The sequence below is a fragment of the Erpetoichthys calabaricus genome, chromosome 2 (assembly GCF_900747795.2).
Source record: "Erpetoichthys calabaricus chromosome 2, fErpCal1.3, whole genome shotgun sequence".
NCBI classification, from domain to species: Eukaryota; Metazoa; Chordata; class Cladistia; order Polypteriformes; family Polypteridae; genus Erpetoichthys; species Erpetoichthys calabaricus.
The window spans coordinates 46,022,571-46,041,465 of NC_041395.2; the positions used below are offsets into that span (position 1 = coordinate 46,022,571).

General features: G+C 37.4%; 1 protein-coding gene across 1 annotated transcript in view; it reads left to right on the plus strand.

Annotated features, from left to right (window-relative positions):
- Window positions 1-18,895, plus strand: part of LOC114645263 (RING finger protein 212B-like) — a 45,595-nt gene that overhangs the window by 19,363 nt on the left and 7,337 nt on the right. The window contains exons 4-10 of the mRNA XM_051922483.1: window positions 900-974; window positions 1,173-1,288; window positions 1,461-1,521; window positions 5,195-5,223; window positions 9,267-9,313; window positions 14,916-14,946; window positions 18,423-18,477. Of these exons, the coding sequence (XP_051778443.1) occupies window positions 900-974; window positions 1,173-1,288; window positions 1,461-1,521; window positions 5,195-5,223; window positions 9,267-9,313; window positions 14,916-14,946; window positions 18,423-18,477 (414 nt within the window). The remainder of the gene's footprint in view (window positions 1-899; window positions 975-1,172; window positions 1,289-1,460; window positions 1,522-5,194; window positions 5,224-9,266; window positions 9,314-14,915; window positions 14,947-18,422; window positions 18,478-18,895) is intronic.

Sequence of the window (18,895 nt, forward strand, 5' to 3'; positions counted from 1 at the left end):
TACACGAGGATTATGGTTATTGTTATCTATTAGAATAGTAGTCTGAGTGAGCTTTAAAGAGAGCTTTTTTATATTTTTAACACACTCTGTCCATGCAGTTTGAAAGAGCTGCAGCTTTGTTGTTCTCCATCTGTGCTTCAGTTTTCAACAATCTAATGTAAGAGCTTGAGTGTTCTCATTAAACTAGGGAGAGTTTCAATGTGCTTTGATCACTTTTGTTTTAAGGGGAGTCATTACCTTTGGCGTTTATGAAGAGCTACATGCATGTGTGAGAGACACTGCTGCTCTGTGCTTCTGTACATAGTGAAACCAATTTATTTCACACCATCAAAAACTATGGTGAACTACAAAGGTATTTGTGCTCAAAATGGTGTCTGTAGCAAAGGTAGTGGTGCCCTCCAAGCTCTTATGTTGTCTCAACTTTTATGTTGGTCCTTGTTATGCTTCAGCCAGAGGTTGTTCACTGGCTTATGTTTATATTCCATTTTTGTTGTTGTTTTTAAATATTATTTACATTCACAAGTTTTCTCTCTCTCTCACTCTTTCCAAACACTATCTAAGGCATGACTTATCTTCTTCCTACCAGTTGAACCTTTGCCCTATCTCACCTCCTGATGCAAAACTCATGAGGCTGTTTTAATTTCCTTGCTAGGGTCACTCTCTGTACTAGTCTTTATTTCAATGCTTTTATTTCTACACTGAAAGATAAAAACAGAGGTTTGGAAGTAATTAAGAAAATCTAATTTACAAAATGCTGAAGGTAAATACCGTCTTCAAACTGATATTTCAACCTATGTTACATTCTTTAGTTTTGTTTTTTTTTTAAGAATTATTCAATAGGATCCTTCACCTACTTTATAAAATCCACTTGTGTTTTTTTTTCTTTTTTGTGTTTACAGCTTAAAACACAAGAAAGAGTATACTTCATGAATCCTGTTGAAATGGGTAAAAAACAGTTTGAGAAAATTACACAGGTTGGTGCTTTTGTATGCGTATCAATGAATTATTAAACTGCTGAAATTCTCTAAACTTTTAATAGCTGAATGCACTCATTTACAAACTGTAGGCACTCCACAATGACACAACTACTGTAAGTAGAGATGTTGGATGTAAACTTTTACATCTGTCACTATGTATTTGTATAAACTGCTAATGTACATTTCTGGCATCAGGTGTCAATTTTCCAGAGGCAACAGATTGAGCGTGTTTTGACATTCTTCAAGCAAAAGTCTTCTAAACTTGAAGCAAAACTCACTGAGGTTTGCAAGCACAATTGCTATCTGGAAAGGTACAAGACAAATAACTACACTGAAGTTAAATATAGGAGAAATTAGTAATAAGATAAAAGCAAATGGGGGCATTCAAACTGTTTTGAATGGAACAATGCAAGTTCCAAGAAAGAAGTGTATTAGGACATGAAAAAAGAAATGTTATAAAATGTCTATTTATTCCAATAACAGACAGCTAGAAGATCTAAAAAAAGAAAACTGTGAACTGAAAGTAATTTTGTCTCAGAATAAGGTAAACCTTTAATAATAAAAATTTGTTTTATATTTCAGTTTTCCGTATGTCATTGTTTTTATTGCATGCTGAAAATTGCAGAAATAACAATGCATTTGTGTTGTGCTTTGTGCATTGTTACATACTCCCAGCTTAACATCAGTCATAAAACCATCAATCAATAACTTAAACACACTCAGAAGTATAGTGGCAGTTAATGAATACACAGGTGTGTCTCAATAAATTAGAATGTCATCGAAAAGTTAATTTATTTCAGTAATTCAATTCAAAAAGTGAAACTCATATATAGATTCATTACACACAGTGTGATATATTTCAAGCATTTATTTCTTTTCATTTTGCTGATTATGGCCTACAGGTAATGAAAACTCAACATTCAGTATCTCAGAAAATTAGAATATTACATGAGACCAATTAAAAAAATGATTTTTAATACAGAAATGTTGGCCTACTGAAAAGTATGTCCATGAGTGCACTCAATACGTGGTCGGGGTTCCTTTCGCATGAATTACTACAGCACTGTGGCGTGGCATGGAGGCAATCAGCCTGTGGCACTGCTGATGTGTTATGGAAGCCCAGGATGCTTTGATAGCGGCCTTCACCTTGTCTGCATTGTTGGGTCTGGTGTCTCTCATCTTCCTCTTGACAATACCCCATAGATTCTCTATGGGGTTTAGGTCAGGTGAGTTTGCTGGCCAATCAAGCACAATGATACCATGGTCATTAAACCAGGTATTGGTACTTTTGGCAGTGTGGGCAGGTGCCAAGTCCTGCTGGAAAATGAAATCGGCATCTCCATAAAGCATGTCACCAGAGGGAAGCATGAAGTGCTCTAAAATTTCCTGGTAGATGGCTGTGCTGACTTTGGACTTGATAAAACACAATGGACCAACACCAGCAGATGACATGGCCATCCCCAAATCTTCACCGACTATGGAAACACCACACTGGACCTCAAACAACTTGGATTCTGTGCCTCTCCTCTCTCCCTCCAGACTCTGGGACTTCGATTCCCAAATGAATTGCAAAATGTACTTTCATCTAAAAAGAGGACTTTGGACCACTGAGCAACAGTCCAGTCCATTTTCTCGTTAGTCCAGGTAAGACGCTTCTGGTTCAGGAGTGGCTTGACACAAGGAATGCGACAGTTGTAGCCCAAGTCCTGGATACGTCTGTGTGTGGTGGCTCTTGAAGCACTGACACCAGCCACAGTCCAGTCCTTGTGAATCTCCCCCAAACACATTTTTTTCTTACACTCAACTTTCCATAAATATGCTTGGATACAGCACTCTGTGAACAGCCAGCATCTTTAGCAATGACCTTTTGTGGCTTTCCCTCCTTGTGGAGGGTGTCGATGGCTGTCTTCTGGACAACTGTTAAGTCAGCAGTCTTCCCCATGATTGTGTGGCCTACTGAACCAGACTGAGAGACCATTTAAAGGCTCGGGACACCTTTGCGGGTGTTTTGGGTTAATTAGCTGAGTGGACTGTGACACCATGAATCTACAATATTGAACTTTTTCACAATTTTCTAATTTTCTGAGATACTGAATTTTGGCTTTTCATTAGCTATAAGCCATAATCAGCAAAATGAAATGAAATAAACACTTGAAATATATCACTTTGTGTGTAATGAATCTATATAATAAATGAGTTTCACTTTTTGAATTGAATTACTGAAATAAATTAACTTTTCAATGATATTCTAATATATTGAGATGTACTTGTAAACCAAGTGCTACCAAAGGCCAAACACCATAATACAGGAGAAAAATATATTTAATGTCTCTAAGTGTTAAGGTAAATAGCTGGCCAAACCTCATATGATCATAAATCATGGGCTGTGCAAAGCATCTGCAGGAGTGGGGGCCACACAGTTCCCCCCTCTTGGAGGTTCAGAGGGATGAAGGGATACACCAAAATTATTGCAAGACTCCCTATCACAGTACTGGAAGCAGTATTCTTCCATGATATAAAGAAAATTAAAGATAATTGAAAATTAAAATGGTTACAAATCTCAGATTTGTACTGGCATTAAAACCTAAAATGCAGAATTGCTTCATTACATTATGAACTTAAATAAATGTCTCCTAGTAAGAAATGTTAAAGGTTACTAATTACTATTACTCACTAAAACTATCCATCCTCAAATGTTCTTTCTCTCTACTAGATTCTCAACAAAAGCAACTTGGCATGCACTATAAAAATTGATAATTGGTTTGTTGTACTTCATTCTTTTTCCTCATAGCTTAGCTATATTGTATAATCTGCATTTTTTGTTATTTCTTCAGTATTTTCTCTATTGTACATGTGCACTGCTGCATATCCTCTCTCTGACACACTGAGTATCCAATGAATTATTCAGCAGTAGTGTGTCAAGAAAAGCCATGGGGACCCCATTACACCAACAGTAATACATCTGCATAGTGCCTCACTGTGACTGTAACAGCCAAGTCAGAAGTTTTCTTTCTTTTGAATGTTTTTGCTTTATATTCATTCTAGTGTGTGTACATACCAAAGTGTGTGTGTTTATTAATTTACTTACTTACTTAGCTACCTATTTATGTATTTATTTAAAGAGCCTCTGGGGGAAAAAAAAAAAAATTTTCCCCTGGGAACAAAAAAAGTTCTGTCCATCCATCCATCCAGCCCCCATGCCTTAAATCCAAAGTTTTGATTTAACAAAAAATATAACATAATTTAATCAGTTTAGTTCAGATTTATTATCACAGGAAAAATAACAATTATATTATTTTTTGAATGCTTGATCCCCGGCAACGCATGCCACTTTCCCCTGTGAATCTGCTCCCTAGGTTGTTTAAAATATAACAAAATCCAAAAGGGCAAAAAGTAGGCTGTGTGCAAGCCTGAGTGTTCGTAGCTCCTGTAAACCTTGTTATAAATAGAATAATCATCACATTCCTGAGAAGTAACAGTCAACACTGACTGTAATGACACAACCACTGCTATCTCTTTTGTGTCTATGCTTAACAATGCTACCAAGAAAATGTGGAGAAGAGTAGAGAGAGCAAAGGTAGATAATTGCCTTATAATGTTCCTTAATATGAAAAAAGTGAAACAACAGAATTTGTAGTTTACCTTTTTTTATTTTAGATATAACTACAGTTTTATCATAACCATACTGCTGCCCAAATCCAAATTTCCTCACTCAACGTCTCTTTGGCTTCTCTCCAATGTTTACATGATCTTTCTTCACTCCCCTCCAATCCTGTTTATTTGTAGTGTTTTCTGGCATGTTCTTCCTACATGTTGCACCTCCCTATCTCTGTTTAGTCTGGCATCCATACTGACTCACACCGTAAAGCCTCCTGGTAAATGCATCATGGTGTTTTCACAGAGTACCTTCCTGGAAAAGATTGTTGCAGCATCACCTTTGTACATCTGCTCATTATTATAGAATGATTGAAACATGCCCACTGTTATAATGAAATATTGGGAATGCCCGCCCACGTTGAATTTAAGTAGATGCAGCTCATTATAAATTGCAAATATAAATATTAACTACTCTATAGCCTTTTCTGTTTCAGAGCATATAAGCATATACTCCCACTTAAATTTTTTTTCAGTGCTACAGCCAAGTAAATTTTGAAAAAAGTGATGAATGTCTGTACAGTAAGGTAACTTTTTTCTTCTTCTCTTTTTCACCATTATAGATGTCAGCAAGTGTTTTAGAGTCTGGAAGGTAAAATTATGAAAAAAGTGGCAAAAACTGTGCACTTTTAAAGTGTCATAGTATGAAATAAAATAGTAGTAAGGTTATTTTTCTGCCTATTATAAATCTATTCATTAATAAATATTTTTAATTGTTCTAGTTTTGGCCAAAAGTTCAAAAGTAGCAATGCACTTCATTGTTTGCTAATGTGTATAATACTCTATGCAATGACATACAAAGTGGCTTAAACTAGACTAAAACATGTCTTCTGCATACCAACTATAAGGTAAATGCTTTTTTGATGTAAATATAGATTACTTTCATTGCAACAAAACCTATAAAGAATCTAATGCACATAGATTATTAATTTTCTATTGATAAAGTCTTGGTTTAAAAAATGTTGAGTTATATTAATTTTAGTTCTTGATTACATTAGTACACAGGCTCTGAACCGCACAGTAAAAAAAATTGTAGGATAATGCTTACCTCGTACATATGTAAAAATATCCCGTATGTATGGGACACTTTCACGTACGTATGAGATAAAGTAAGATTTAAAAAATTACAAAAGTGCGCTTTGGGTATTCCGTACGTGCATGAAAACATCTTGGTATCCTGTAAGTGCGAGATATTTTCATATATGTACAGGATAGGGGTATCACATAATTTTTTTCATTGTGCGATTCAGAGCTATGTAACCCCAAAGCGCACTTTTGTAATTTTTAAATCTAATTTCAGCTTGTACGTATGTGGAAGTATCCCTTACATACAAGATATTTTCACGTATGTAAGGGAAAAGGGTTATCCCATTATTTATTTATTTATTTTTTTCATTGTGCGGTTCAGAGCTTCCATATTACAGAGGTTTGAAATATATACCATGACATTTTTGTGTCACCTTTCTGATTGAACATTTGTATAGGCTGGAGCCGAACAGACACACTAAGGCCTTCTACATACAGATGTCTGAACTGAGCATTTTTCTGTTTTCTGTAGTGTCACATGAGAGCTGATTGAATGCAGAGCTTTTTTCTGTTCATTGCAGTGAAATGGACCATCCACATGGGCTTTCACCACTTTCGTTTGGTCAAATGTGCATTTGGATGGCATCAGAAAAAACGTTGCATGCAGCTTTTTCTTGGTGTCAATTTCTGCCAAAATCCTGATGAGTGCAAAGAAAATATCTGTATTGCATTTACATGCCGTTCATTTAATGTTCTGGAGGACTGGATATGTATACACACACACATATATTATGGTGTTGTACCAGCTTCAGCAGGTAATCTAAACAGAAATCGTCGTCTTTCTTTATGGATGACACACATGCTGTGCAGTCAGAGCATGAACCCTGTAACGCTGGCAATGTTTTCTCTGCCTACGTTACCGTATCAGGAGGATTTTTAACACAAGAAGGTCAATGTTCAGGTCTAATAAAGCCAACTGATCCATATTTCGAAAATCCAATGAAAGATGAACCTCAAACCTTACAAGTTAAAAACACTGGACTTCCTGATAATTGCCCCCTCCCCCTCCCCAGGTAAACACACAAAAGGGCAATCTCGGCTGTAGGTTGCTGTTTACCAGAGGCAAATTAATGCAAATATAACTCATATTGAAATCAATTAAGTGTCACTGCAAAACGCAACTTAAATGGCTAGGTTTTTCAGAGCGCATTCATTTAACCTAGATTTGAACACCTGTGTGGATAGGGCCTTACTTGGTTTTAAACTAGACATCATTTATACAGGTTCAACAGTCAGAGTTACTTTTCAAAATGTCTATTACGTTTTGACATGGAATTAACTTTACTGTTTTGTTTTTTTCCTTCCTATTTTGTAATTGCAATTTAATACATTTCACATACTGTGCGCTTCTTGTTAATACAATCATCAATAAAATTTCCATTATATCTGTGTTTATAAAAATCTGTTTTTACTATTGACAGATGTGTTGAGCTGAATGTACATCGATAGATTTAGGATGACTGACTGGAGGGACGGGAAGCTGTAGTCAAGTGTAGTGGATAGCCTCCCACCATGGGACCATATGAACAAGATACTTTGGAAACCAAACTTTTGACCCTGGGAGTCCCATTGGTTTTTTTTTTCCCTGTGTACTATAGTTTCCACACCAGAGCCACCTATTCCCTCATTGCCAAGTGAAACATTCGAATGGGCTAAAGCCAGACTAGCAGACAAAATGACCAGAGCTGAACATTACTTACCCAGGCAATGCTACATACTGCTTTTATGTTTTTGGGTAAGGCTTCATCAAGACTGGAAGCGGAAGCATAGCACAAAGGAAAATCAAAGAGATGTTGTTGTTTAACTTCTGCTGTTGTATTCATAGTTTAAGCACTACAAACTGTCCACCTTGAAGTAAGAGGACGAGTCAGACGTGACAGTGTTCATTGTTATAAACCAGCAATGAGTTACTGTAATTCTGTAATTTGGACCCAAAAAAGACAAATACCCAACTTATGAGATCGGAGACACTGAAAAACAGACATTGTGGACTACAGATAGGACAGCTAAGATACCGACAAGTGGGATAGTCACGAGGGAAGCTATACCTAGATTAGTATAGAAATTGGTAATGGTGAAGTCTGCTGAAATGAATGACGCAAAAGTTGAAAAAGACTGTGATTTTAAACCATTTAAAACGAGAAGGAACAGACATTAATTTTCACATTCCTGCTAGTAAGGAAGGATGCCAGCTGTTTACTTGCTGGAAAGGGTGATTAGCATACAATAGCCATAATTCAGACACCTTAGTTCAAGAGTAGACAGAAGAGGGACATAACATTTACTGTAATGAGGCTAGTTCTCCCATAGAATACAGTAATCCCTCCTCCATCGCGGGGGTTGCGTTCCAGAGCCACCCGCGAAATAAGAAAATCCGCAAAGTAGAAACCATATGTTTATATGGTTATTTTTATATTGTCATGCTTGGGTCACAGATTTGCGCAGAAACACAGGAGGTTGTAGAGAGACAGGAACGTTATTCAAACACTGCAAACAAACATTTGTCTCTTTTCCAAAAGTTTAAACTGTGCTCCATGACAAGACAGAGATGACAGTTCAGTCTCACAATTAAAAGAATGCAAACATATCTTCCTCTTCAAAGAAACAAACAAATCAATAGGGCTGTTTGGCTTGTAAGTATGCGAAGCACCGCGGCACAAAGCTGTGAAGGCGGCAGCTCACACCCCCTCCGTCAGGAGCAGAGAGAGTTAGAGAGAGACAGAGAGAGACAGATAAAAAAATCAATACGTGCCCTTTGAGCTTTTAAGTATGCGAAGCACCGTGCAGCATACTTAAAAGCTGCACACAGAAGGTAGCAACGTGAAGATAATCTTTCAGCATTTTTTGACGAGCGTCCGTATCGTCTAGGTGTGCGAACAGCCCCCCTGCTCACACCCCCTACGTCAGGATCACAGATAGTCAGCGCAAGAGAGAGAGAAAGAAAAGTAAGTTGGGTAGCTTCTCAGTCATCTGCCAATAGCGTCCCTTGTATGAAATCAACTGGGCAAACCAACTGAGGAAGCATGTACCAGAAATTAAAAGACCCATTGTCCTCAGAAACCCGCGAAGCAGCGAAAAATCCGCGATATATATTTAAATATGCTTACATATAAAATCCGCGATGGAGTGAAGCCGCGACAGGCGAAGCGCGATATAGCGAGGGATTACTGTAGTGTTAAAAATCCAGATCAACTTGCTGTGCTGAAGTGCAGTCAGGGCTCTGTTTCGTTTCCCTATATATTCTCTTCTACGAAATCTTCCCTTCCTACAACAGAAAAAAAATATTGATAGATGTTAACTGAAGATGTTTTCAGTTTGCTCCATACTATTATTTTCATGAGTTTAGGCTCCTAGTCAGCATCAAACAAAGCTAAACATCGAAGGCTGATGGAATGCTAGTACATTTTATTTTATTAAAACTCATTTTAAAGCAATTATGGTAGTTTTTAATTTAGGCCATTATCTAATAAATGTATCATGTGGATATGCAAAATGTTTGTATAATGTACAATTAAACATGTGTGAATTCATTTTGTTTTCTCTTTATAGATTTAGCAAAATTTTAAAACCTATTGCTATCACATCACCAACACCAGGTGAGAAAAATTACTGTGGTCTGCTTAACGTTTAAATTATTTTAATCTAGTATATACAGCATGGAATTCAAGTCTGTGATCATAACATTCCCTGCTGTTTGAATTGTATGTTGTGACCTTTTATAGTGTTTCTTTAAACTTAAACTGTCTTCAAACGTAGAAACACAAAGCTAATGCTGGTAAAATAAGAAAGATCTTATTTATTAAAAGAAATGAAACAATATTAGGGATAGGTGACACAAAGAGAGTAATATAACAATACAATTAGACAAAAAAAGAAAGTCCAGTGCCTATCTGGACATATCTAAACAAGTATAGCGTACCTAGTTAGCTCCCCATGGGGTGACAAGTCCACTTCCTACTGTAAATAGAACCACTTAAGCATTCATTCCCACCTTCCAACCCTTCCTTTCCATCCACTCTGGCCTCTTCTTTTCTCCTGTGGCAAGCCCTTGCGTACCACTCTGCTTTTATCTCCAACCTTCTGGAACTGAGGACCTGAAGGGATTTTAATTTATCCCTGTTATCATTTCTATTTCAAAGCCCAAAGTATTATGAGGTTATGGTTATTAAGAGGTTATTATTAGAGGTAATGGATGCCACAAGGGACTCCTGAGGCCTTTTTTCCAGGTCTCCAAAGCAGATAAACCTGGATCTTGGACATAATTTAACAATCCTCTGTTCTGTCACCTATCCCCTCCAAAATAGTTACAGTGGTACCTCTGGTCACGACCGTAATTCGTTCCAAAACTCTGGACGTGACCCGATTTGGTCCCGACCCAAACATAATTTCCTCAAAAGATTGTATGTGAATACAATTAATCTGTTCCAGACTGTACGAACTGTATGTAAATATATATTTTTTTAAGCTCAAAAATAGTTAATTGATGCCATAGAATGCACAGTGTAATCCATATTACTAAACGAGAATGGTAAACCGGTTATGGACGCAGGGACCTGCCCGTGGACGCAAAAGACATACTGCGCAAGTGCCACACAAAGCCGCCCCCCCCCCCCCCCCCCCACCAGAGTGAAACGGGAGAGACTACGCGCGTGTGCAGGTGCCACACAAAGCCCCCCCCAGAGCAAAACGGGAGAGACTACAAACCGTCAGAGTAGGAAACAAAGTAAAACGTCATAAAGAGGTTAAAGAACAGGGACAAACACATGCAGAGCAGGTTACAGAACAAAGCCCCCCTGCCCAGAGTAAAACGAGAAAGACTACGAACCGTCTGACATGCCGCAAGCAGGATAAAGCGAGGTCAGAAATAAAACACAGAGTAGGAAACAAGCCCACCCCCAGACCCCCAAGAGCAAAACGGGAGAGACTACGAACCGTCAGAGTAAAATGTCATAAAGAGGTTAAAGAACAGGGACAAACACATGCAGAGCAGTTTACAGAACAAAGCCCCCCTGCCCAGAGTAAAACGAGAAAGACTATGAACCGTCTCACATGCCGCAAGCAGGATAAAGCGAGGTCAGAAATAAAACACAGAGTAGGAAACAAAGTCAAACTTTATAAAGGGATTAAAGAACGGGGATGAACACATGGAGAGCGGGTTACAGATGATGAAAACTGGAATGCAACAGCTTCAAAAAAACCTAGGCACGAAACACATGCACACCGAGATACAGAATATAAAGGCAGAAACAACGACAGTTAAATGTCCACACCACACAGCGGGGGAGGACCCGGAAGGTGCAGGCGCCTACGTCGTGCGTCAAAAGGCGCGGTAAAGTACAAAAGGCAAAGGCGCCTACACAGCATGGTAAAAACTGACATAATACGGCAGGCGCAGGCGTCGCCGCCATATTGTGAGTGGCACTAATGCGTGGTGAAAGCGCAGGAGGAGACATAGTAAAACAAGAGGAGTCAACGCCCCGCCCCAGAGTGAAACGTGACACAGTACGGAGTCCACAAAGGTTCATACATCAAACCCGAGATGGTACGGACACGCGTCTGAAACCGCGGAAGCAAAACTGTCTCGGTCACAGTATCGCAAACAAATGAAAATTATTAGTCGAAAAAGGGAAAATATATTCACCACGGACCAAGTGTCATTAAAACAAAAGCAGAATAAAGCAAGATCAGAAATGAAAGACGAGTAGAAAGCAAAGTAAAACGTCATAAACAGGTTAAACAAGGGGGCCAAACACATGGACAGCAGGTTACAGATAATGAAGACCGGAATTCAAAAGCTTCAAAAAAAAAAAAGCTCGACTCCTCGATCCTCACACGTGGCTGCCCACCGGGCGTGGGTTCAAAACGCCGGGGGTAGGCGAGCGAAGCGAGCAGGGGGCGGAGCCCCCTTGCAGTAAACTAAATGTAAAAACATTGAATAACATTGAGAAAACCCTTGAACAACAGAGAAAACTAACATTGTAAGAGTTCTCGCTAGACCCTTACGAATTGCTGACAGTGAACACTTTTTTTTTTTTTTTTTTTTTTTTTATGAGTTTTCAGCACAGGGAAAAAAAATTAAATGCCACTTCTCTTGCAAAACTTTTCAAACCATCCTCTACTGGCTTTAAACTCCTCACTTTCGCCACTCAAAGAAGTATTTTTTTTTTGCAGCAAATCACCTTGAATCTTCCTGGCTTTCTCGCATATGATCGCCTCGCTTACGCTATCCCCTGCAAGTTGCTTCTCGTTCAACCACACTAGCAACAGTTTTTCCACCTCTTCCAGCACTTGAGGCCCTGCTTGGTTAACATTGTAACTCCTTTAGCCACATCAGCTACTTTGATAGGGCCTTTATACGCAAACAAAAGAAAATGGGAAACTAAGAATGGGAAATCCACTGGCGTGTATGAATGCACATAGGGAAATTGGCCGCCAGTGTTTTTGTTCACCACCAGAGCATGTGGTCGTGAACAGATGCAAAATTTTGGCAAACTTTTTGATCATGACCTGATTTATACGTGTTCGGAAACGTTCCTGACCAGAGGTTCTACTGTATTTCTGGAGATTCTTCCATTAATTAACATGAATGTATTCCTGCTACGGCAGCTTAATTTTGGCGACTTCTCTGAGTAACCGCACAAGAAGTTGTAATTACGTTCGTAAGCCTGTCTGCTTTTACAATATGCAGACTGGTATGCAAATATAAATTTGACAAAGTTGTATTTTGGTTTTTATTTTATTTTTTTAATTGTTTGCTAATAGCAGTGTGTTTTGATCTCCGTATCATAAGTCTTCTATTGTAATGCATATTTCCAGAAATATAATTTTGACGCTGGGAAGGATCAGTCTCTGCATTCTCAATTTACAGGCTAAGTGTTGGCACTTAGGAGTAACATCAGGATGGTCCTACCTCTAGGGGTTCCAAATAAAAAGTTACATATCCAAAGAAATATATAAATATGATATATACAAAATAAATACTTAAACAATGCAATATCACGGAAAAACAATGCAGATAAAACAAAATTAATAACAACAAATGAAAACTTGTTTTTAAACAGATATATTAAACAAATGAGAAATAAACTTAAGCCAGGGCAGTGATCCTTACTCAACCACAACTGGTAGTAGCTGAGATGGCTTGGGTAACACACCTTCTACAGTGCAGGGGGAATGTCTTTATTCAGGTTTGGGAGTGGTTGAAGTGAAAGAAAAGATAATTGATCATACTACAGCACCCTGAAAAGCCAAATGTATAACTGCAGACAAGAAAATTATCTGAAAAGTAAAAAAGCTATCAGTGTTGGAAATAATTGCAAGCAATGGGTAAAAATTCTTCCAAATTAAATAATTTAGAGTCCCTTAAAATACAAGGACAGAATAAAAAAATCCTTTAAAATTGTGCAAAATATTAATATTTTAATATGTATAACTTTCATATGAAATGTTTAAACTGGCTTTGATACTCTCATTCCATTTAATGTTATGCGTCACTGTCTTGGGTAAGAGAAACAGACAATGATAAAGAGTTGGGGTACCAGCCTGGTCACCCCATTTAATTTGAAAAAATAAACCAAATACAGGCAATTTCTATGAAGTTGTCTTTGCAGACACAAGTTCAGAGCAGAACTATCACAAGATGGCGGACCTTCCACTTTTGGGTCCTTCCAGCTGGAAGAGGATGAAGAGATGGATGGGGCACCGTAAGTGACATCAGAGGTGTTATAGCTGTCAGTCATCTGGTCTGGAGAGGCAGGAAGAGAGAAAGGCATTAGTACACAGCACCAACCCTTGGAGCAGTGGTAGAATTACAGTCACTAGAGCCCTTCAGCTGTCCCCTATGCGCATGCACGTGACACTTGTTAGAAGAGAAATCCCCCAAGGCACAGTTTCTTGCAGACTGCTTTAGGTTTTCCTCCAGGATTTTCCTGTATTATGCTATATTCATTTTACCCTCTACCATCAGAAGCCTTCTAGGGCCTTCTGCAAAGAAGCATCCCAACAGTATGGTGCTGCTACCACCATGTTTCACAATGGGTATGGTGTGTTTGATAATGTGTAAAGCTTAGCTTATGCCAAACATGATGTATTATTTTGTCTTATGGACAAAAACCTCAATTTTAGTCTCATCAGACTATACAGTAGAACCTGCCTCTAGATGACTTTAGAGTTGCCCTTGTCCTCTCTGCCAAACTCTAGCTCTCTTTCAATTTTTAATTATTCATTTAACTGTGTTTCAAGAGATATATGTATCATTTGAAAATATCTGTTTTGATATTAGGCCTCCGACTAACCTTGTAATAAGTTAGTGGCAAAATAAAGTAGCAATATCAATTAAATCACATAGTGACTGGTACACAGTCCAAATGGGTCTTGAGTCTTCAAAACGTAAATTTTCTTCATCTTGGTTATCAATATAGGTTAGGAGTATATATTCAGCACTCATCAGCTTATCTGTTGGTGTCGAGTAACAGACTCATAATTGCTGGTTCTATAATTTGGACTGTTTCAAATTTCTAACTATTATAATTGCAGATGTGCATGTAAATTGTTTTTCAGATGCCCAGGTTAACTTTTTGAACAGCTAAACAGCTCCCCTCTAGTTTTTTAATCAATGCTGCCTTTCTTTGGATTAGCTGCTAAACCTTCTTAATTCAGTCTGTTACGGTGCACATAAAAAAGCAGCAAAGGCAAAGGGTTCCTAGGGCACTGAACTACAAAATGTAAGATTTGTGGTTCACACTATCAATTTACTCTTTGACTCTGAGCAAGGTACTTCACCTGTTAGTGCATTAACTGCAAGAATATGAAAACAATTTATACTAATAATTTCTGTAGTTAGGATATAGCGAGTTGGATAATGGATGGATGGATGGATTTTTATTACTGTTATTTCATACAAAAGCATCACCTACCTAAAAAAGTAAAACAATGTTTGAGAAATTAGGAGACTGTGGTGAGCTGAATTACAACCTTCTGCAAAATGACTAAGCCAACTAATGTGGAAAATGAATCTCCGTTAATCACAAATATTTGGTATTGTTACTAATAAATATTACATTTTCCATGGATTAAGTGCATGTGCTGTATATATATTGATGGTAAAATGTGTGTAACTTAATATATAATATCAAGGTTTTATTTTAAAAAGAAAAAAAAAAACTCATCATTAAAATGTTTTTTCATTTTTTTTTCTAGTGACACCAATAAGGAGCAGTTATCAAGTCAGGTAATTATAGAAATGTGTTATACTTATGAACTTCTTTATCACCATTTGAGTCTTTGTCATCTTCCAATTGACAATTTATTAGCAGGAAAGTTAAGAGTCAAAGTTTTGGAGATTACAATAAACTACCGTATCTTACCCTGAGCTAGAAGATCTAAGAAGAGTGATGAAAAACACTAATGACTAAAAATAAAGAAATATTCTTTGACAGAGCGACACTCTGTCAAACTATGTATTAATGCCATAAATAAGTAACTCTCTGGTAACATTTCACAATGCTTACGTAGCACATTACTAGGCAGGAATGCAAATTCCATGAACATGGATGTGCGCCTCATTTTCACATGGAGTTTGAAATTAGTAATAACTAATCAATAATCCAGAACATTTAAAACAATGAAACTGAAAATTGTGAAATGTTATAAGTGAGATGATATAGCACTTTTGAAGGCTAACCTCAATGTGAATGTTTTTCTTATTATTGTTGTTTTTTTGATTACATGAACACATTTTTACCTAGCAGTTTACAAAAATTGCATTTTCATACAGTTTTACAGGAATTTTTTTTCTAAGTAAAATAATATTTGTTTTCCAAAGGTGGGTAAAATATAAGCAATTTGGCGTAGTAGGATTTTATGAAACTTATTTGGTGTTTTATTATTAAATCAAGAAATATTGTTAATACACTTATTATATTTTAGATGCCCTTATATTCTCTGAAGGATCTAGTACCTTTTGAAAAAGCACTGCTAAAAGAAAATAATAAGACACTAATATGGTTGATGTTCCTGCTGGCCTCTCTATTCCCCTTTTTTGTTTAATCTATAAAACATTTGTGTGCAAATATTTGATCTTTTTTGCTCTGTACAAATCTTTTATTCTGTTGTATAGTTTAAATAAACATAAATGCAAATTTTGAACATGGTAAGGGTAAATACACCCATTCACTTATCACCACCTCTTTTTTTCTTCTTCTTTCGGCTGCTCCTGTTAGGGGTTGCCACAGTGGATCATATTTTTCCATATCATCTTGTCTTCTGCATCTTGCTGTGCATGTCTTCTCTCACCACATCCATAAACCTTCTCTTAGGCCTTCGTCTTTTTCTGTTGCCTGGCAGCTCTATCGTTAACATCCTTTTCCCAATATACCCAGCATCTCTCCTTTGCACATGACCAAACCAACACAATCTCGCCTTTCTGACTTTGTCTCCCAACTGTCCAATTTGAGCTGACTCTCTAATGTACTCATTTCTAATCCTGTCCATCCTCGTAACACCCAATGCAAATCTTAACATCTTTAATTCTGCCACCTCCAGCTCTGTCTCTTGTCTTCTGGTCAGTGCCACCATCTCCAATCTGTATAACATAGCTGGTCTCACTACTGTCCTGTAGACCTTCCCTTTCAATATAATCTGGTACAAATGATTAGAACATCATAGAGGAAACTCTTATTTTGCTCTTTGCTCTTATTGCTCTTTATAGTTGAAATTTTTTTATCACCATGCCTACATCAAAAGGGCTCTTTGAGGCCTCCAGAAAGAAGGATATAAATTACTTTAGTCTGGGAAGGGATTTAAAAAGATCTCTAAACAATTATAATTTGACCATTCCACTGTCCTGGTTCAGAAGATTTCTAACAACTGCCAGCTACTTCAGACCTGGCCACCCCCTCATCTACAGCCCAAGAGCTGGACAAATATTGTTGAAAGAAGTCTCATAGAACCGCAAAATTTCATCACTGGACCTACAGGTAGCTCTTGCCATTGTGCATGTCAAAGTTTACTATAAGAAAGAGCCTCCAAAATTATCTACCTGGGAGATGTGCCAGGAGGAAACCTTTGCTGTCCAAGAAAGAACATGTTGGGCAAGTCTGAACATCTAAGCAAAGACCAGGGCAGCCCACCATCACAGAATCCACTGTGAATTCTTATTTACACCATACACTGTGATTCAATCTGTCAGAAGATTGAAGCTCAAGTGAAAGTGGACCTTGTGACATGATAGTGACATTAAGCATAGCAATAAATCCACCAAGGAATGGTTGAAAAGAAAGAAATGCAGGGTTCTGGAATTGCCAAGTCAAAGCTCAGATATGAATCCCATTGAAATGCTGTGGAGGATATGAAATGGCATGTAAGACACCTCTCAAACATCAGACAGCTGAATAATTCTGCATAAAGGATGGGGAAAAATGTTCTCCCAGTTTATTTTAGAGTCTAGGTAGAGAGTTTGAGTTTTTTTTTTCTGCCAAAGTGTGTATATATGTATATACAAGTGTATATAAATGTAAGCTACTAAAGTCAAGGGTTTACTTACAGTACTTTTCCCAAAGATGTGAATGGCATATCTGTCTGTTTTTTTCTGTGTGTTTTAACAAAACTGTGTCTTTATATTCTTTATGTACTTAGTAATTAGTATAATCTATACCTGTTTTACTATTGTATTTTTCATTGAATAAATTATTGTAAAGTCAAATTTTCATTTTTTTCTAATACATCACCTTTATGTAAACATAATGTGTAAATGAAGGTCAAATCTTGATATGTCCATATGTTATGGGTAGTACTTACTTTTTTATGACTGTATACATTATTTACAGTATAATGTGAAAGATGTTTATTCATCCATGAGTACATTAAAAAGTACAATGTTAATTACTAATGGCAATCTTTTTCAAATTCACATTAAATATTATAAGACTTGACATGCAATTCTGTAGTTCTATTCTATAGAAAATGTGCTGAGTAATGTCAATCAAGTTATATTACCGTAAGATGATTTTTTTTCCAGCTTGAATACAACTAGCTCAAAATCCCAGTTGTATATTTCTACTGATTTTATTTCTGTATTCTGTGGCCACCAGGGGATACTCCAGATCCCCAAACACCCAACACAATTAGGGTCTGGACACAAATATAGCAAGCACATGGTTTTTATTGTTGGAAACACTTCCATTTTTTTTCCAAGTGATTCCCATTCCACAAATAAAAGACACAAAGCACACAGCACTCTCTGTAACTTTGTTTTTCATCTTCTTCCTGCTCTTCATCACAACCTCCTCTGCTCCTCCCAGCTAGCTTTGTTCACCTCCTCCCAACTCTAGCTCCCAGAGTTATTGCAGGTAGCTTCTTTTATGTAATCCCTGGAAGTACTTCTGCGTCCCAAAGTTCTGGCCCGGGAGCACTTCAGGGTAGGAGCCCGGTGAAGTAGAGCTTGCTAGTCTCGTAGCACCCAAGGGACCCAACAGGACTGAGCCAAAGAGCTCCAATTCCCATGATACCTTGTGGGAATCCAGGAGGACTGCCATCTAATGTTTCGGAGGAGACAATGCCCTATGCATGCTGCCTCCTCCTGTCCTTCCACACTGAGGGCGTCCCTCACAATATGTATGTATTCTGTGTCCTGCCTAGTTGCAATGAAAGTTCAGCAACATTGTATCTTTTAATGAGAGAATAAATCTTTTTGTGTGTATGTTTTAGTCGCTCCTACTCGGAGGAATCTCTTGAGAGGCACTTCCAAAATAGGCCAACAAATGTAAGTAATTTTCTACTGTACAAAATCAAGCTGTTGTAATTCATCATTTGTTCTAAGGAAGTCTGAGAATATTTAGTTGGCTATAGACTTAACAGGCCCAAACATAGCGTTTTTTTCTTTAGTAGCTTCAGACAAACTATGCAAAAGTGTTCTCTTAAATTTGCAGATCAGTAATTTTGATGATGTTCTTCATATATTAAATGTTCTGCTACCATCTCTATTTTGTCATGCAGACTTCATTTTGTCATCTTCTGTTTTTTTGTGTATTACTGTTCATCACAGGGAAGGGATGCCATTGTTTTATTTTTTTTTATTGTATATATTCCTGCACAAGGTAGCGGTGAGAGTGTTTTTATCTTTTTATTGCATATGTTTGTTTCTTTACACATTTCATTTATGTTCTTCAGTAAACATTTAT